A 21,330-nucleotide genomic window follows, 5' to 3' on the forward strand; every position below is an offset into this window, starting at 1 on the left:
TAAGAAAATGTTATCTAAAAAGCAACTTCAGAGGTATTTTCTCAGACTTTAGGCTTATAAAGGAAAGCTGCTTTTAGTTAGTTTACATTTAAGTAATGGATAGAATCTTTATAACATTTTTCTTTCTCCAGGACTTACTGAATGCATATACCCTATATGTCATTTTTTAAAATATAGCTTGATATGTAGAGTATTAGCAAATCAAAGACTATTTTGAGTTTCATTATGAATGACTGAACACACTCTTTTGGGAATGAAGACATTTTCCTGATTTAAATTATATTCCAAAAAAAAAAAATCGACAATATAATGCAGACTTCATTTATGTGTTTTGATCAGGGAAGGGGACATTTCACTGAAAGTGAAAGTATGCCATAACTGAGCCATATCTCTTTTAAATATTAAATTATTTAAAATCCCCTCTTTGTAACAATGTATTGTTTGGCAATCTGGAATAAGAGATATTTATGAAGTGTGGAATGTACATTTGACCCTGGAATAATGGATTTGAACTGACAGGCCCACTTATATGTGGATATCTTTTAAAAGTACAGTATAGGAATGTAAATGTATTTTCTCTTCCTTATGATTTTCTTAACACACTTTTCTGTTCTTTATCTTACTTTATGTTAAGAATATGGTATATAATACATATAACATACAAAGTATGTATTAATTGTCCATTTATGTTATTGGTAAGCCTTCCAGTCAATAGTAGGCTCTTAGCAGTTAAGGGTTTGGGGAATCAAAAGTTATATGCAGACTTTCAAATACACAAGGGGTTGGTGCCCCTAATTCTCATGTTCAAGGATCAACTGTATACTATCATGATTATCATAGATATCCCCTGATATCCTCTGGGGGTATTGAGAAATATGGAACTGAACACACATATGATCAGTTTTGCCAAGCCATCATTCTTGTGTATTTAGCATATTGAGAATGGCTCCATTCCTTTCCTATGAAATAACAGACACAGATTCTGTGGTGACTGTCCCACCTCTGCTCAACTTTCAATTACCTCTGGGTGTGTGATTTCACTGTGATTGGTAAGGATGATGGGAACTACAGTTCTGAAGAAGTGGGGCACTATCAAGGGCCTTATAAAAAATACATAAACTCTATTGTTAGAGTAATATACACTATTACACTCTGATTTTTGTGGAGTGTGTGTATGTAGACATAATTACTTTTCACTGGATATAACCTATATCTTACATTTGTGTTAATCTACTAGTGGTCCCACATTTAATCCTGATTTTTTTGGGGGGGAGGGTGGATATTTATGCCAAAGGATGATTTTAAATGATATGGTGATAAAAATATTATATTTCTTGTCTGCTAGTTGTGAATTCTGCACATGTAACTTTAAGAAAAGCACTCCCTCCCACTGGTGCCTAAATGGCTCACTGTCATGCCTAAATGAGTGTCTTTAAGTTGGATAGTGAAAATTTTATGAAACTGAAGCTTTTTGGCTGTCTTGGAGAACCATAACCCAAAGTTATATATCCTGGGAATTATGTTGTTCTGTTTGTCATTCTATATGTGCTTAGAATGAGCTAGATAAGCTAGGCTTTAGCTATTCTTGACAGCTGCATTTCACAATACATTTTTCATTGGTGTCTGGTAGTAAGATTTGGATCCACTCTGACTGGTAGTGATAGCCATCAAGCAAGTGGTAAAAAGAAGCGAAAGGAGGACTCTCTCCTGAATGACTTCTGACACTTAGGGATGCTGAGAGAGTGTTAGTCTAGTAAGTATCAGTTATCACAAGTCTGAAAATTTTTAAAAAGGATTTACATTTACTGATGCATACTTCAATAAATATATAATACTAACATTTTTAAAGGTAGAGAAATGTTCTTTTTAAAGGTAACATTTGAACTGCTTTCTGAAATGCCATAGGATAGCACTTTATGAGTCTAAAAGTACCGAAGCACTATTGTATCCAGGTGATTTCATTTTTATTGTTATGGGTCAATTTTACATCACAAGTAACTGCAAATTTTATCTGTGATCCTGTATTCACATATGGCCTTAAAAGCAAGTTAGCCCTTCAGACTTTTTGTAGTGATTTTTTTCCTGCCCCCTTTTTGCTTTTCTATCTGTTGCTCACTGTTGACCATGTCTGTTTCATCTTGGGTGTGGCCTCTCTCTCCACCCCGCCATCTGGCATCCATAGTCTCCTTCCTGTAATGAGTGCTTCAAAAAAGACATTTACTAAATGAAGGTTTCAGTTTCTGAGTTATTTTGGTTATTGACTATCCTTTTTATAATTACATACTTTTAGACTGAACAGGCCATTTGTTTCTATTCTCTCTTCTTAAACTAATTCTAGTACCACAGTAATTTTCCCCAAATTCTGAGTGAGCAAGCCAAAAAAAAAAAAAAATCCATTCATTTTTTTCCTTCATTCAGAAATACATTGATTGACTATCTATCAATACCAAAGCATTTGTTTTGTTGAGGCAAATTACGCTCAGAGAGTGAGATTGTCTTTGCCAATAATTTAGCACAGGCTCACTGTGGGAATTATAATTTATAACGATATTTCACAAGCCAATAGCATATGGGGTAATGTCTCCTAATAAGACAATAAAGAAGTAACAGGCTCCAAATCAATGATAGATTAATTACACTATTGTTTCAGGCTAAGGGGAGATGAAAGAAATAAAGCTCAAATGTAGTGGACGTATAACTGTTTAGGAGTTGGTTCTCAGAAGAGTTGGCTTAGCTAACCAAGAGCTGACGTCCAGCTGCCAGGGTAAAGCAAAAGTCCCTTGTTGCTAGAGTGTGTTGCTAGGGGAATGAAGGCGCTGGTGATGTTGGCGGGCAAGATGATCTTCCAGCTCCGTTTTCACCACTCCTGCAGAGAGTCACCTTGCCATGGCAGGAGCTACTGTCCAAGGTCTCTGTATATGTGCTGCGCAAACGAGCCTTGCCCAAGGTCTTTGGAGAGACATTTAGATCAGGAAAAGGTAACTTTGCCCCAACCAAATACTCTTGGTAAGGCCTCACAAATTCTTGGTATATAACGTTTCAAAGTCCCTTACATCACAGTGGCTCTGCCCTATGCTCTTATTGATAAGTCCCTAGCGGCACCCATCAATAGATAGGCCACTGAGTGCTTATTGACAACAACAGATGTTGATGCTAATATTCTAACACGGTTTCCTCGATGTAAACAAATTCACCCTTAGTTCAAAACAACTTCACTCAAGTCACAAACAAGTGGGTTTAACATCATGACCACCAGTACACAACAGTACTAGATGAGACTTTCAATGGGACTTGGTTGTTAGTCTTTCTACGTAATTATTCCAATGTTTTTTGAGTAGTAATGATTGACTTAAAGAGGTGTGGTATTACATGTCAATTTAAAGATGACCTTATAATTAATCTGTTTCCTTAGTTATTTGAGAATTTTTTAATGTAAAAACTAGGCACTAAATAAGAGTGGAAAATCTCCCTTAAGTATGGCTTTTTATTAAGGAAGGGAACGCAGTCTGTTGCAGCTTTCTTATGAAATTAGCCCTTTTCCATTTGATAGATTAAGAAATTCATGTTTGATTTAAAATCAAAATTGGCAAGTACATTTTAAAAATAAATGAAACAAGTGAATATAAAGTCTCAGAGGATATAATTGTAGGTGGTAGTCACTAAAGCATTCCAAATTTTAAATAGATGTGTGAAGATTATGATTCGGAGAGCACACATTGGAGGTGCTAAGAATTGGGACCTCCTGCATGCTTTTTTTTTTTTTTTTTTTTTTTTTTTTATAGGAGTGGGTGTTTCTTAGAAATGGTGGACCAGAGAGAGTGGATGAGAGCAGTTCTGGTCATCAGACCAGACTGAAGCAAACAATATAATCCGGTGCAAGCATTACTGAAACATGGAGAAGCCCAGAAGACCTGATATTTCACTATTGTGCCCATAGGGAATAGGGAACAGAGAGCCAAGACAGTGGGGAATTAAATGCAAACCTGGGATTTTAACTCCTGCCCTTGGCTCTCTAGAGGGTGACTCTGAGGCAAAATATTGATCTTTGCTTCACTATGGCACACAGATATAAGGAGATATGCCAGATTTATCATTTTTAAGCCAATCCAATCCCCCCTTCTGTGCAAAAGTGGTAATGTCCTAAAATTGCCACTTAGATTTACATTGTTCGATACTTGGGACATAGATTTGCCACTTCATCAAGACCTTTCAAAGAAGAGAAAGCTTATTCATTAAAAAAAAAAAAAAATCTGATGTCTGTAGATGATTTAACCACAGGGATGGGCACCGTGGGTGGGCATGTGTGGGCATAGAAAATATGTGGGCATCTAGAGTTGAATGATGAATTTGAAAGGAAAAGAATTGTGTGTGGGCATAGATTGATTTTTCATGTCAACTTCCAAGTTTAATTGAAGTCTAGGAGGGTTCGCTATTTTTATTACAGAGATTTCTAAATTTTACATGTATTAAAGAATTGCTAGTCAAATAGTCCAACTCCAATATAGGTAAGGACCTTGGCTTATATTGCATGTCGTAGGCCATTGAGTTGAGGACTCCTGAATGGTAAAGTATGTCTTGGGTTAAAGAAAGTTTTAGAATCCCTAGATACTTTTCATTTCTCAGGGAAAATTATCATGCTCCAAGGGAACTGCTCCCTTGGGAAATAAATTCAAATTGTCTTAAAGCATCTTGTTTGTGTTTTGGTTTTTCTTGAAGTAACTTGTTCATTTTTTTGTGACATAGTTCTCTAAAAAAATCCAATGTTCAAGGCAAAAAAGAACAAATAAATAAAAAAAACTCTGTGCTTGGGATGCCTGGCTGGCTCAGTCAATAGAACATGCGACTCTTGACCTTGGAGTTGTGAGTTCAAGCGCTATGTTGGGTGTAGAGATTACTTAAAAATAAAATCTTAAAAAAACACAGCCTTCTACATAAGTTTATCTCGGTGACTAGAATTTTATGCATTACTACAAGTTTTCTATTCTAGAGATTACTGTAAATACCATTTGCTAAAAATATTGCTGTAGTCACTTCATCTAGCATTGAGAACCGATACATATAGTTGTGTACCTAATATAATTGAAAATGACTATCTATTTTTAATTAAAAAAATATAGAGTAGATGCTTACAAAATGACACATCTTCAATTTTTATATATTAAAAAAGTTTTAAGTATTTAACTTAAATATTTAAAGTATTTAATATTTAATTAAAATCCTCAGTTTAATCTGAATATTCAATACCATATATTAAAAACCAGTAAGTATAACTTCGCTTTTATCATGTATAAACTAATCTGTGATTGCCCTGGCCACCATGTTAAGCACTGGACTTGTACATGTAACTTTTTTTATTTTAACCACAAAAAAATCAGATTTTATTTAACCTTTTCAGTAATGCTGAAATGTTTTGAGATTCTTAAAATATAACTTTTGTCAACTCATCTTTCATGTTGAATAAGTATTACATAATTTATTATGTAAGACAACTGCAATTTTTCTAGTAATTAAATTGAACTAACCAAAATATCAGAAATATGGAGTTTTGCGATTGAACTACCTAACCTTACATGTGGAAGGGGTAGTGGACTGTCACCTTCCCTATGTCCCAGAGTCCTTAGATTTAAGAGTACAGAGTGGCCAGAGAATAAGAAAAGTTGTACATAGAAAGGATAAGGAGTGGCTATGTATCAATAAGCATATTTAAAGGAAAAGTATTTTGAAATTCAGGTAACAAAAGAACTCTACTGTAAGGTGCTCATTTTCACTAATTAATTATTAAATCCCTTGTATTGGAACAGTAATTCTTTTTAATTAATTAATGTCTGATCTTTATTAAAGAATTGCTTGTAGCACATTTCAGATTTATTTTCAAAAGTACTGTGTATAATAAAAATTCTTTAAGCCAGAGGGAAAAAGATTGCTTATTTTAAGAAACACATCGAGCACCATACTACCCTTTTATAATTACTTTGGAGATGTTACATAAAATACCATTGTGCTGTATTTGCATGTAAACATTCAGGAAAACCAAAAGAGGCATTCAGTTTGATAGTGAAATGATCAGTACACATACTGTCTCTAAAGCTGAATACATTTTAAGACTCTGGGTCTGAGTGTTAATATTCAGAGAAAGTGGGTAAGGAGGTCTTTGATAAGGATGGGGGACCTCATCATAGCTGTAGTAAGGAAAAAAAACACGAGTAGATAATAAATTGGGGTTTTATTTATAGATGCACTGGGAAGATTTTTTTTTAGTTTAAGTGGGACCGGATGTTTCTGTTTACAAGATTAATATTCAACCACATTTGAGATGGGTAAGCATATTTTAATTTGACAGACATTAATGTCTGTAATGAAAGCCAGAGACTTTCAAACAAACAAGTGATGAATGTCCACAGAAATGGCCTAAGTAGGACCCTAGTAAATAAGTTCCTACAGTGTTTCTTAGAGGCTAGCTGTGGTTCATTTTTAAGCTGTCTCTCCTAGACAATATGTTTTGTGTATCTTTGCATATAGATATCATGTGCATGGATAAGCCTGTAGCCCAATACTGGTAGAAATTTTGTAAACCCAGGAGAATATAAATCAAACTTAATTGCTTAATATTAGAACCCAAGTGAAATTTAGTGAAAAGTCATCAGCACTTCCTTTTATACATCCCTTCACTGTTTATTCAGAAGCAGGATCAGATTTCAGAGTAATTTTATTTACTGACCATGGCGTTACTTTTGTATATTTTAGCTGGCATATTATATCCTAAAATTAACATATTCTATTTTTCGTTACTTAAAGACAGAGCCTTGTCTTCTGGAGCCACCTAAAAAATGAGATATTTATTATATCCTTTAGACAGAAGAAAGCTGTGTTTGCATCTAAGAGTTTATAGGAACCCAGACATAAAGTAGATGAAGACAATTTTTTTCCCTTACATATTACATTGTCTCTCATTTTCTTTAACTTTTGTTCTTCAGTTTTGCAGTTTAATGCTTTTCCAGGTATCTCAAGCAAAAACTCATATATATATATATATATATATATATATAAGTTTTATATATAACTTATATATATAAGTATAAAATATATATATATTTTATATATAACTTATATATATGCTTTTATATATATATAAGTATATATATATATATCTATATCTCACATGATAATCTCTTCAGAGTCTGGATCTGCTAATATTTGTTTTCTGTTGCCTACTTCTCCCTAGTCCTTCTCACTGCCTTGTGTTGAATACAATACATAGTAGGTGCTTAGTAGGTGCTTGATGATTGATTGGTTGGTTGATTGATATGGTTTGATTAGAACAGTAGTTTGTGACATGTACAAATGTCCACGAGGGAGAAATGGAGTGCCAATTTACGGAGGTCAGGCCAGAACGTGTTTTAAGTTGTGTTTGACATGTGATATCCTTAAGCTGTCTCTTAACATGTGTCAACATAAATATCTTGGACAGCCCTGGTGCAGACAGTAGTCACATGAAATATGGGACAAGAGCTGTTTTTGTACACATTCTGATTACAGAGAGGGGTGGAATAAACGTGTCTGGACTTGCAAAATAGTGTATCTGCTATGGTTGATTGACATTGTGGAGCATGTTTGGGGGGTGGGAATTAAACCACCTGGCATTTTGTATGCCTTTACTTATGGTATAGATCCGTGAATCTCAGTCTGGATTTCCTATCAGCTCACCCCAAGTTTCCTTAAAACCGTGCCACTGCCCTGGCCCTATCCTAGACGGGTTAAATCAGAATTTCTAGACATTGCCCCTCAGCATCACTCACTTTTAAAAGTGATTCCAGTGTTTTGAGACAGTTTGGAGTTTTGTAGGAACCAAAGTTAGAAAAGAAGAAAGATTACAGAATATACTTTTCACTCTCCCCTATTTTCCTACTTCCTTGAGAAGGATGCGACATGGTCCAATCATCATCTAGTATAAACCACTTGTATAGTTTTAAATGTTCTAGTATCCATATTAAAAAATAAAAGAAATAAGTGGAGTTAATATTAATAAATTTTATCTAATCCAGTATATCCTAAATCTTCTTTCAGCATGTAATCAACATACAAATATTAATGAGATATTTTACACTCTTTTTTTTTTCTCGTATCAGGTGCTCTAAATCCAGTTCATATTTTGTAGGCGTACAGCTCATCTCAGTTTGGACCAGGTGGTTTTCACGCGTTCAGCGGCCATATGTTGCTGGTCAATTGGACAGAACAGATTTACAGGGTAAAGTGCTGGAGTACAAACCAGGAGACCTGAAGTTTAGTGTTGGGTTTGCTGCTGAATAATCCTGTGTCCCTGTAGAATTCACTTAACCCCACTCTGAACATCAGTTTCCTCTTTTTTCATATGAGGCTGTCTAGGGTCAGTCTAACTTAAGACTTCTAATTTTGAGTTTTCTAATTTTGAGTTATTAAGAGTTTTCTAATTTTGCTCCAAAGAACCCCAGGATTTTGTGAGCATACCTTAACAGTGATCATAGGGAAGAAAGAGAAGTGAGCCGCTTTAGGCTCTTTTTTTCCTTTGGATATACTTGAGGTGTCATTTTTTTTTTTTTTACTAAAAAAATGAAGCAAAACAAAGGTTTGAAAAAATCACTTGGCTAAACGTTTTCTTTGCCTGTGATTCTTTCTTGTCAGCATCTGTAAGACTATTCCAGGAAGAGGTCAGGCAGCAGGTGTCCTGCTCTTCCAATGAAGGTATCAACATGGCAGTGACTCTTGGATATTTCCCATCAAATAGTAGGAGTAGCTTTGATAGTGGTTAATCTGGGTCGGATTTGCGGAACAGAAACCTCAAATACCTAGATATACTCCAGAGTGAGAGCAGACCACTTATGACTACTGAGGTGCATAGCTGTCATCTAAAACTGATCTTGCCCAAATCAGAGGAGGAGACACCTGACTCTTTCAGAGCTGTGGTCCCCATGGTCAGCCAGAACCTAGGGCTAGAATAACTCTGGATACCGGGCTTTTCTGACTTGGAATGTGTTTCTCTCTGATGGATGAATAATTAACAACAACTTCAGTAATTATTACATAGATGCCAATATTGGATACACATGATTTTGGTTCCCAGGCTAGTAACCTTTCTCCGTATCAGGTAGATGAACATTCTGGTGGCATCAACAAATAGGGAAAAAAATGAGATCATATCCTGTTCATTGGAAATCAGTCTGTGGCAGATTTCCACCATCAATGACATGGGAACACAATCCTGGTCCAGTATCTTGTTTGCCTTTAAAGCCATTGGTGTAATTTACTTGAAGTCAGTCGAGGATGTACATAACCCTAAATCTTAGTGACTTTGCTGTTATATTTGAGGGGGAAAAAAGTGACATTGAGTGGAAATTGTGGAGTGAAAAAAGCTGAGAGTGATTTTATCTACTTTCGGGTTACTTCTAAGAAGACTATTATTGCACCATATTCCATACTTAATGGGCAATTGTAAGAAAATCGTTTCAGCAAGAGTCAGCCAAATATCAACAGATACTTCTAAATTTTATTAACATGCACAAACTTAACTCCTTCAATCCTGATGTACTCTAGTACCAATAAAAGCAACTTGTAATACTCAAAGCAACAGAGGGAGGGGGAACTCCAATTTTATTATATCAGGTGTAGCCATTTTTATGAGTTAATGAAAGGCTTGTTTTCTAAGCGCATTGGATTCTTTGGTCGAAGCAGTTTTTGCTTGGTACTTGTCACCCATCTGCATGGAGGACTCTAGGTGAACAGAGAAAGCAAATGAATGTGACCTTTGTAAAGCTGGGATTTTCTTTATGAAGCCAAAGCATGTACAGATTCACAAATATTAGCCCACTCTTAATTTTGTCCCAGAAAACTTCTCTCTGGCTTCCAGCATCTCTGCATTCAAACCTTGGCATCATTGCTGCACATCTCGGTTCCCTGGGGGCCTTACCATCTGTTTATCTGGTAAAAGGCCCCATCTCATCAGTTTCCCTATCATCCAGTTGGAAATAGAGCCCTCTGGTTGGCCTTTTCCCTCTCTTTTTGCTCCTGTTTATTTGGAACCAGATCCTGTATTTCAGAGCAGGTGGCTTTACCTTAGCCGATTACCTAGAATTAGCAATTGCTGGAAGATAAAAGATTGGCATCGAAGAGGGAGCAGCTTTTATTACAGTGATCTTGGTGTTTGAGAGAGCCTAGGGACTTGGAGAAAGTCTAATTCATGAAGGTGATGCGGCTCAGGTGCGCTCCCTTTGCCTCTCACCTTCTAAAGGCTTCCACTCTTTCAGGTTTAACTCTTTGATCTAGTTCAAGTTTAAGAAGGCCAGCTAGTACATGGGTGGCAGAGACCCACTGCCTTTATAAGCCTGATAACAAATCAGCCTCCTACCCTGCTGTGCTCCTAGGATTCTTGCCTGAGAATTGTAAACCTTCACAGTTGTCCAACTCCTATCTTGGGAATTAACTCAAAAAAAAAAAAAAAAAAAAAAAGTCAGCTCTTAGCCATACTCCAAGCATCCTTTTGAAGTTTCTTCCTTTCCATTCCCCAATATATATCTGGGGAATTTGGAGGAGTTGCCAGGTAGGATATTTTCTAATTTCAAATGGTACATAAAGACTCACCTAAATACACAGGGCCATCGAAACGTTTCCATGTTTTCTTACCAAGCATATCTGTTAGGTAGGGAAAAGCAGGGGAGGGAAAGGAACAAGATGAACAAAATCCCCAAATGCCTGAAGTCTAATGACCTAAATTCCTCTTTTTTTTCTCCTCCTTGTTTAGTTCTTGCGTTTTCTCGTTATTATCCACCACACTTTGGCATTCTGCATTTTGTGTTTTTTTTTTCCGTCATTCTTTTGTATTATGTATTCTATTATAAGCTGCCCCAAATAATTTTTGAAAATAAAAGCAGTCTTTATAAGAAACACCTTTCAGTATTTGTTAGAATTTCAGTTTTCAAAAGTGATTTCCTCGTGACCTTACAATTTTTAAGCACTGTCTTAAGTTCTTTTTGAGAAGCCGTGTAGGGAAGTTGTAAACACGGATATTCTGGCATCAGACTGCTAGAGTTTATACTCATTGCGTCTACGTACAAATGGTCAGGTGATTGTGTTGGGCAAAGTGCTTAATACTTTTAAGCTTCAAGTTTCTCCCCCACCGTATTGTTATGAGGACTAAGTACATTTATATGTAAACACATGTATGTGTGTCTTACTCATGTTACAGCTTTACTGTCATGTCGGCCTTTATTACCCAAACAATACCTGGCATAAGATAAACACTCTATAAATGTTCGCTGCTAATATTACTGTGTACTCTAGTTATTATAACAACGCTCAGATAGATGTAATCCCCAATCTGCAGGTGAGGTAACTGAAGCTAAAGGAGGTGATTTCACTTGCCCAAGGTCATAAAACTGGTGAGTGGACAAAGCCAAGGTTTGCACTCAGATTCATCTGACCGCAAAAGCCTCATGCTTATCCGCTTAGTCTCCTTCTGCCACTTCATTTTGGCAGCTTAGTTAAATAGATACGCTTGGATTATTAAGAAAATCAAGTTGCACCATTAGTACAGGTTAATTTCCTGAGTTTTCTTTTCTTTTAAGTACTTACAATTTCTCTCGAATAACAAATCCATGCTGTGAGATTGCACAAAATTTCTTGCTATAGCTTTGCCATAAATCTTGCTTCTTTGAGAGAAACTTTTAAGAAATAAGGGGTCTAGGTTTCTTTCTTAATATCAAGTGTTCTTCCTAAAAGAGGAACCATTATATGGAGATGTTCTAATGCATATGGCTATTGCATATGGCAGAGGAAAGTTTCATGAAACTGGATTTCTGGTCCTTTGAGAGATTTCTAACAGATCTCTGAGTTGTTTTCCAGTAATGAATGCTCATGTGAAATAGACAAACAATGACAGCCTCAATGAAGGGGCTCATTGGCCATTTCTTAGAAATTTAACCTTCATGATACCGTCTCTAACCGTGGATCTTTGGATGCCCTGGCACATTGTAGGAGTTTAGTGAATATCCTCCAGCTGAATGAGTGAATGAATGTATTCACAGATGTGAAGAATGACAGTAGCTGTAAGAGAGCTTCTTAACTGCTGAGGTATGGGGGTATGGTCGAAAGAGAGAATGGTTGGTTCTGAGTCTGAGTGGTGAGTTGAATTTGTCATTATATCATATTTCTAACTACTTGCGTCTTCTCCCTGACACCATATTGCCCTTCAGTGTTCAAGATGACCCTTTGGCACATGCACACACGGATCCTGATTTCCTGTTTAATATTCAGTGCATTTATACCTTTTTGCTCTCGGATTCTTGCTCTGTTCTTAAACAGTGAGTCAATCAGTTTACTCAGAGGTGTGACTTTAGTTGGAGGGATAAATCTGGTCTGGCAGACCTTTTCCCAGTGGGGAAACATCATCTCCTGGGTTAGTTATGGTTGCATGTATGGAAACTATTTTCTTTTGTTGAACTGATTCTTGCCTAACAGAAACACGTCTATCTTTTTGCTTTATTAAACTTAGTCAGGATCTCATATGCAAGAGATCGGGACTGGGTGAATCAGCAAGTGATTCCTTTCAGCAATCGCATTGCATCTAGAATCAAAGAAAGAAGGCAATCTTTACTTTTTGGTAGCCTTTTGTTGTATTTTAATATGGGAACTTTCAAAACACTCCAATAAGTGGTTAGTGGTAGAGAAAGGTATTTGGCAGTTATTATTGAAACTTCTGTTGGGTTTAGCTAATGTAACAATTTGATTTTTTCCCTTTCAGCTGTCCCATTTCCTCCAAGTCACCGACTTACAGCAAAAGAAGTATTCGATAATGATGGGAAGCCTCGTGTGGATATCTTAAAGGCACATCTCATGAAGGAGGGCAGGCTGGAAGAGAGCGTTGCATTGAGAATAATAACAGAGGGGGCCTCAATTCTTCGACAGGAAAAAAATTTGCTGGATATCGATGCACCAGTCACAGGTAAGTCCTCAGGATGGAGACTGCCTGCTTATACCCACACTTTGTTTTTAACATCAAATCAAAGAATCCTAGATAACCAATGAGTCTTCAAATACAGTATTCATCTTACCCTCTTACTGTCAAATGTGTACATTAAGAAGTAAAGCTATTATAATTATGTCACGATATTTTTTATTTCATGTTTTAAATACCTAAAAGGTTGTGATGCTTTAAGAAGTGTTGTACAGCTCAGAGGTGATAAAGATAACACTTTATTTTAGAGGTCATCTTGTTTGTCTGTGGAAACACTAACTGGCACAGAGAACACAACATATTTGTTGGGAAAGATTAGACAAGGTACACTGAGACTTCCACGGTGGTTGAGCACGTCACTGAGTTAAAGCAGTGGTTCTCAAAATGTCGTGCCCCAGAGTAGCGTTATCATCTCATTCCTTGGAAACTTATAAAATGTAAAGTCTTAGGCCCCACCCTGAACGACTAAATTATATTCTGTGGGGGTGAGGCCACAGTCTGTTTCATCAAGTCCTCTAGAATTCTCTGATGCACATTCAAGTTTGAGAACCGCTGAAGTTTAGAAATTTCATGCCTTCTTAAGAGTACTTTGTGCCTAGAAAATGTCTTTACTATGTGAGTTTTTTGATGTGTTACTTCTTACGGACAAATATATATTTTGCATAAGTGTAACTTCTCTTAGTCCCTAAAAATTAAATCTTGTCAAAAAAATGTTGTATGGTGTAGAGGGTCAAATAGTAGAGACTCTTGATCTATTCTTTGTGGAGTTTGCTAAACTTGTAAGTTTTCATTTTTCGAAAAACTAAGACAACATTTATTTTCTCCTTCATTATTACCATTCTGGCAAAGGAAAAAAATTTAGACACAGAATACTGTCCTTTTCAAAATAAAGGGGATATTTTAAAATATTTCACTTATACTACTGATTGCCTCTTTCTTCCAAATTTGTATTACTTATGTGATCGGACTTCAATGGTATATTTGAACGTTACTGTTAAGAGAAAGACAAGGTCTCTAGAATACCAGACCAGATCTTCCTTGGTCATAATGTCCCTAATCGTTCTTATTCCAAAGAAATGGACAGTCTTGTTTCATTTTTGGTCGGCGATGCAATTTAAAAAAATAATAATGTGTTTGGGGCCAGGCAACAGGAGAAATTAGCTCCAATGGTTTTAGCTCCCTTTTGGCCAGTGGTGAGTAAATGAAGCCACGGGTTCACTCTGTGTGTATCCCTGTGAACCCCATTTTCTGTGTGTTAAAATGGAGTCATGCTGTATTATCTCCAACTCATAGACACTGAAAAAATGAAGACAAAACAAATGTGAACATGCTTTACTTTATTAGATACTAACATACTGAAGTTTTTTTCTTATCTAAATATTAGCTTGGAAGCCACCAGCAAAAAACAAAAAACAAAAAAAAAAAAACAAAAAAACAAAAACCCCAACCAAACCAAACAAAAAAAAAAAAACTACTTTAAAAATTGAATATAAATTCCCCTTATAAATTAATGATAAAATATTAGCTTTAAATGACATCTTTATCATTAAGCTTATTTGTTTTTATTAAGAAGGAATAGCTTGATATTTTACTATGAGTTTATTTTTTCTCCATTTCACATGATAATATGTGACTTGCAGTGAAGAATTCATGTTAAGTTCACGAATGAGCCCAGGAGGTGATAATGGAGGTGATCATCATAACTTAAAGACACATGAAAACAGATATTTAGGGCAATGTATTTTCTGGGATGCAGTCAGCTCTTCTGTTTGACTAGGGTCTGTCCTGAAAGAACGCAAAGAGAAGATTCTGGAAGAGTCAGATTTATGATGTTTTATCCTGGAAACCTTCTGGAGTCCAGGAACTAATTGCCTCCATGCTCACTATACATCACACCTGGTTGTGTTCTAGTGAGATCCTAGCTGATGGTTTGGCAAAGTTTGGGATATAGATACGAAGACACTGGAAATCAGGACTCAATTGTGTATATCTTTCCCTGAGGGAGGAAAAAACCCAAAGCTTTTTAAATAGTGATAGAGGCAGCTCTGGAGATATCACAGAATGTGTAGCACTAGTGAAATATAATCCAAGCAGGAAAAACTTTTCTCTAGAGGAGTGTTTATATTTCATAACAAAGGCAGGATCCCAAAGAACCTCTAGTAGATTCCATTGTAGTGATCTCTTTTCCTCTTTTCTGGGAACATAAGGATATGGATCATAGTGACAAAGGAGCTAGAAAAAAAATGATTTTAACATTTGGGTAAAAGGGAAAAAGGAAAAACCTTTTGCATATAATCCACCAGAAAGCTAAATTTATAGCTTCATTTTCCTAACCCATGAGTTTCTGAGCAAAAGCTGAAGCATGCAGAATTGCAAAATGAAAGCAGGATATCCTGATCAGAGAAAATTACAATCTCTTTGTGTTTCAGGATACTTCTTACAAGAATCTGAACCAACAGTATAATATTTATTTCTGAATTTAGCATATTTGTTGCTTGGATGACTGAATCAGTAAGGTTGTACTTTATTACCCATACTAGGCTATGCAGTGAAAGGCATAGTTCACATTTAAAAATCTTCAGGATAGAGTGTTCTCTATGTAGTTCAGAACTCCATACTTAGGAACGATGGAAAACTTAATTCAGAGGAGAGGGAAGAAGAGGAGGGGGAGAAGAAGGAAAATACAGTTAAAAGTTACAAATGAGAACCTGTGTAAAAGGGTAAGAGGAAAGAAGTAGGACTTTTAACGTAGTGGGAAAAGCAGGAAGCCTGACAACATGGTGGTTTTCGAGCGGTATTAGAAATAGTCTCTCGCACGCCTATGTGAGATTCCTGAAAATGGCGAGGTGAGTGAGTCCTGGTAGAAATTGACCAGTAACTTCTTACGTGGAATTCACCTTTAAGTGGAGTAGGAATGTAAGCTCTCAAAATGGAACAAATGGCAAATATTTTGTAATTATACACAAAAGCCCCTCCCCCACTTTCCCTCTAGTCTTCCCTAGTCCTAATTTTTATTCATAAAAATGTTAGGAGAACTTTCAAATGCTAGGAGAAAAGTCGTGCTAACATCTGTGCCATGGTTTTCCCCCATTTTGAGAAAAATCTGGAAATTAGCACTCTAGTTATTTGACATCTGGACATTATTTCATTCTTATAGCGGGTCTTTAATGTTTTAATGTACAGAGCTGCCCAAATCCCCTTCCCCCCACTTGAAGTATTTCCATAGTAATGAAAGGTTTGTATTGATTTAGGATTTTTTTTTTCTCCTTTCAAATTCTGTACCTTTTACTTTGGGGCAGAAGAACCAGGAAGCTGCCTAGTCCCAACCTGGACCCCTCGCATGTGTCCCTCTAGAGGAGATACAACACTGTGTACCTTGCCCTCCTGGAGGTAGATTTAGATAAACCAGTAACCTTCTCCATGGGAGTAGAGGTGACAAGTAGCCATGGGTCCCCAAACTAAACAAAGGAGGTATGAGGCATGTTTTGCTCTTTTCTGTAAACTAACTTGCCTGATTAGAATGGTAGCTGTTTTAGACATTTAATTTGAAGACTGTGTTTCTGTATTCAAGGCATGTTGTCAAGGAAAGTATTCCCTTCTTTGATTCTTTTTTTGAAAATCCAGTTGAATTTATCTTTGTTTATTGGTAATACACAAATGGATCATTAAAGCATGTGGCCAAATATCAGTGTGGCAACTTGGTATGGACTGAATGCTTGTGCCCACACCCCAATATTCAGATATTGATGCACTAATCCCCAATATGATGGCGTTTGGAGGTGGGCCGTTGGGAGGTTATTAGATTTAGATGAGGTCATGAGGGTGGAACCTCCATGATGGAATTAGTGCATACATGAGAGGAGGAAGAGACGAGAGCTCTCTCTCTCTCTCTCTCTCTCTCTCCTCCACCCGAGGATACAGTAAGAAGATGGCCTTCTGCAAACCAGAAATAGGGTCCTTACCAAACGCTGAATATATGCCATCACCGTGATCTTGGACTTTCCAGCCTCCAGAACTGTGAGAAACGTTTGTTGTTAAAGGTACGCCATCCACAGTATTCTGTTGAAGCAGCCCAGACTAAGATACAATTCATTTTGGGAATTCAATTTAATGAACATTTAGTGGGCATTTACCTTGTATAGGTGGTGTGGGTTATATACAGAGAATAAGACCTGGTCTGTGCTCTCCAGGGGCTCAGAACAGGATAACTAAACGCGATATTTTGCCCAAAGATATGTACACCAAACTGTTGGTGAAATCACAAGATACGATCTAGATTCATTTAAGCCAATTAAGAAGTATCCAGATGGATATAGTTAACTTAAATCCAAAAGTCTTCCTATCTTCTAAATGGCTAAGGTTTCCCTGAAAGAACCCACTGATTATTATATTCCATCTTTGAGTGAAAGAAACAGTTAAATAGCTGAGATCCTGTCTTCATTAGGGACTGAGAACTCTTTAGAAGGTTAGGAACTATGGGTGATAAGCACATGAGGTGGAGTCCTTGACCAGAATACTCAAGGTCTAGTTGGGAAGCCAGATACAAAAACAGATAATCACTAAATCATTTGTTAAGAACTGTAATGGAGGTGCCTACAAACTCATGTGGGAACTTAGAAGAAGGAATGCAGGAAAGCCAGGAACGTTTTGACAGATTACATGATATTTGAACTGGATCACATCTGAGAAGTAAAATTTTACTACGTGAAAAAGTGAGGGAAGGGGATTCAGAGCCAAGACAACAGCATGTTAAAGGCGCTAGTGTTTTCAGTAATGTGGTTAAGACATGTTTTTGGAGGTTTTCTGTGGGAAACCTGGGTCTCAGAAGGATGTGAGGGTGAGGGCGGGGCGAGACAGAGGTCGGAATGTCAGGTTTGGATGTGAGTCTCTCTTAGGCAGCACTGAAACATTCCGAGACTGTTGTACAGGCACCGGAGAGTCTAGGGGTCTTTGAGCAGCAAGTTACATAATCAAGTTTCATCCTGGAAGAGATGAGTGGACTAGAGAAGGAACTCGGGAGGGGCTTTGGTTAGGAACCTCTCATACTCGCCCAGGGAAACCAAGATGATGCCTTCGGCAGGGTAGGAGGGTTGGATATGGTTTTGAATACAGCTCCTTTGAAAATGCTAGTTAATACTAATCTTAAAACATAGGATTAGTTTGTGCTTAAAATCAGTATTGGTTAAAGCCTTCTTGAACAGGGTAACATGGTTTATGCAAGGATCCAGTTTACTACATTTCTCCTTGGAGTTCTCATACTTTCCTGTTTTCCCTTGGACTTAGCAGAGAACAGTTTCCTCATTTAGAAAAGCAAAAGCAGACCAGAAGCCTAGGTTTTTGACGAGAGTGATTTAGAACTCATTTTCTGCTCTCTGGGCCGAGGGGAGAGGCCAGCATCAGCTGGGCAAACTGCTAATCTCTCTAGTTTGTCTGTTTCCTGCACGGGGGGATTTGTCCCTGGGGCAGCAAAGGATTCCCTCAGTGGCTGTGCCTGCCATTTAGCATGTCAGACAGTTGCCAGGAGAACCCTCTGGCTTTGTTCCTGGATGTGAGAGTGGACCAGTGGCCAAGTTTAAGGTCATGGCATTCCTTCCCTTACAGCAGCTGACGTCAATTAGGAGAATTCCCCATGCCTTTACTCTGGGGAGAGTTAAGTGGGGATAAGAATTCAGTGTCTTTTGAGACCTAAAAGATCAGTGTTTATTCTCTTCGTACTATCATTTGTCACTATCAAAGCCTAACATGGCCTTAGTTTATATGGGGATAAAATATTACTTGTGGGGCATTTTGCCCACTTAGATTTCAGCGGCCAGAACTGAAGGGCCTTCCCTGCAGCCAGAGGCCTATTTTGGTACCCAGCCCACTGCTGGCAGTCAGCACAATTCAGCCCCAGCCTGTGGCAGTAGCCCATCAGTTTTAAGTCTTCATTCCCCTTAATTTTGATCCTTGATTAAAAAAATCTTTTTTTTTTTTAAATTTTAAACATTTATTTATTATTAAGAGACAGAGAGAGACAGAGCATGAGCATGGGAGGGGCAGAGAGAGGAGGAGACACAGAATCCTAAACAGGCTCCAGGCTCTGAGCTCTCAGCACAGAGCCCGACGCGGGGCTCGAACACACAGACTGTGAGATCATGACCTGAGCCGAAGTCGGACGCTTAACCGACTGAGCCACCCAGGCGCCCCCCAAAAATCTTATTCAATGATAATGTTGATAACAGGTCACTGCATGAGAGCCAGAGTCCTTTTCCCTGAAGTGTTTACCTCTCTGGGTTTGCAAGGTTGGTTTTAGGAAAACCATCTTAAAAATGAGAAAAGGGAGTCTCAGAAGTTTGAGTCAGGGTTCCTCAAAATCGAGGGTGGGTGAGAATCTCCTGAAGGGCTTTGTAAAACAGAGAATGCTGATCCCACCTCCAGAGTTTCTGATTTAGTAGGTTTGGAAGAGGGCTTGAGACTTCGAAGTTCTAACAGCTTCCCGGGTGCTGATGATACTGTTGATCTGGGACCACACTTTGGGAACCACTTGTTTAAGTGACTGGTCCGACGTCTCATAGCTAGTAAGCTGAAAACCTTGTTTTGAACAGGCATCCATCTACATAACTCCTGGTTAGATTTCATGATATATTATATACACTATTCTATCTCTGTGCAAGTTTCAAAACATTCAGGCATTTTCAGTTCATTTGACTAGAATTTGTTCTTGCTTATCACTGAAGAAAGCATGCTAAGAATGCTATTAAATGTTCTTGAGAAACAGAAAAAAAATGTTGATGGTTCATTAGAATTGTTTATATTTTATATAAAAATGTATTGCTGTAGTACAAGGGGAGGAGAGGCAAAACAATAGTGCTTGGCATATTTGGGGCACAGAATTTATGCAGTTTTTCTCAGTGGGAAACCTTTGTAGTACGTTTCTTTACAAGCTCTCTGAGAGTTGACTGTGGAAGCTAAGGCTGGGACAGTTTATAAAGGAAAAAAAGAGGAAGACTGAGATCAAAAGCGTCTTTAAGGGACTTGTTTGGTAATGAATACGATATCATATGAAAAATAGCTGAGCCATAATAATTTAGCACTCCCGTGTAACAAACAAGTCAGTAATAATCTGTTAACATCAGTAAACATGTAACACCGTCCAGAGCAAGCATTTGACAGTAATTACAGTTACACGGTAATTCTCATGAACAGATATTCTGCTTTAAGATGCAGCATATCCAGTCCTTTTGAGTTTGCCAGGAATCGGTACTTGTCACAAATAGTATTTTAGCACCCTTGATAAGGCGATGTGTGTAGTTGTTTTCATGGACACATAAAAATCCCTCAAACTATTATCCTTAAAGTCTGAAACTTATCCCTGGCAATACTAATATTCTGATGGTTTGGGAGACGGCTGAACTATATTCATATATTATAATCAACATTACCGTGGCTTTAAGAGAAGAGAAGGAATATTTCAAATAACACTGGAATCCTTCTAGGTAAGGGAAGAGCATTCTTCCTAGGTACCTCCAGGGAAAAATGTAGATGCTTTTCCTTTTGTCTAGCCAGATTGTATCCATGTATCTAATCCCCTCTCCTGTTACATTTGCTTATTGACCTGTCCCTGATCATTGCAAACTCCATTGATTTTTACTTTCTTGTGAGCCAGTAATGTTTATAGGTTTCAATGGACATTCCCAAATACTAGTCACAGACTGGTACTGGTTTATGGCAAAGTTTTTGTTGGACCAGAGTGAAATCATCTTTTTCAATTTAGTTAGCATACTTTCTTTTTGCATATGGAACTATGGTGATAGTAGATGGTAATTGTTTTTTTATAGGTTTTTGGGGAATGAATTAATGAGTTATTTTGTGGTAAGGCTAATATTTAAGTTCTTGTTTCTTCCCAGTCACTGTTATAAACACTGTAAATCTTAGTTGTTACTCTTAGTTTTAAGTCTTAGTTTTCACACAACCCTATGAAGGAAGAAGCACTGTTATCAGCTCCATTTTACAAATGAGGAAAGTGAAACTCAGTGAAGTTGAGTGTCATATCTAAGTTTACTCAGCTAAAAAGTGCCAGAACTAGTTTTAAAGCCCAGACAGTTCAACTGTGTCTATTCCCATTTTATTTGGGGTAGAAGTTGACTTTCCAGGTCCGTGGAATCATTAAATCTGGGAATAATCATAGAGCGTGGCATTTAATGGTATCGTACTGATTTTTTTTTTTCTTTTTTATCGTTTCATGCTATTATCCCATTAAATGTTAACATCTGAGAACATAGATCTTGTGTTATGGTTTTGTGAATATTCCTCTGTTTCACAATAATTGTAATGTAAATGCACTGCTGATTTGCACGTTGTAAATTATG

The 21,330-nt window shown here is 37.3% G+C and overlaps 1 protein-coding gene across 4 annotated transcripts in view; it reads left to right on the top strand.

The window, feature by feature from the left end:
- The window catches only part of PPP3CA (protein phosphatase 3 catalytic subunit alpha), a 326,963-nt gene that overhangs the window by 151,094 nt on the left and 154,539 nt on the right, over positions 1 to 21,330 (top strand). For all 4 annotated transcript variants that reach the window (XM_053901385.1, XM_053901384.1, XM_053901382.1 and 1 more), the window contains one exon: positions 12,770 to 12,970. In XM_053901385.1, coding sequence (XP_053757360.1) covers positions 12,862 to 12,970 — 109 coding nt within the window. In that variant the 5' untranslated portion in view covers positions 12,770 to 12,861. The remainder of the gene's footprint in view (positions 1 to 12,769; positions 12,971 to 21,330) is intronic.

The sequence above is a fragment of the Panthera pardus genome, unplaced genomic scaffold, assembly GCF_024362965.1.
Source record: "Panthera pardus isolate Hobbes unplaced genomic scaffold, ASM2436296v1 HiC_scaffold_13, whole genome shotgun sequence".
In the NCBI taxonomy this organism is placed as follows: Eukaryota; Metazoa; Chordata; class Mammalia; order Carnivora; family Felidae; genus Panthera; species Panthera pardus.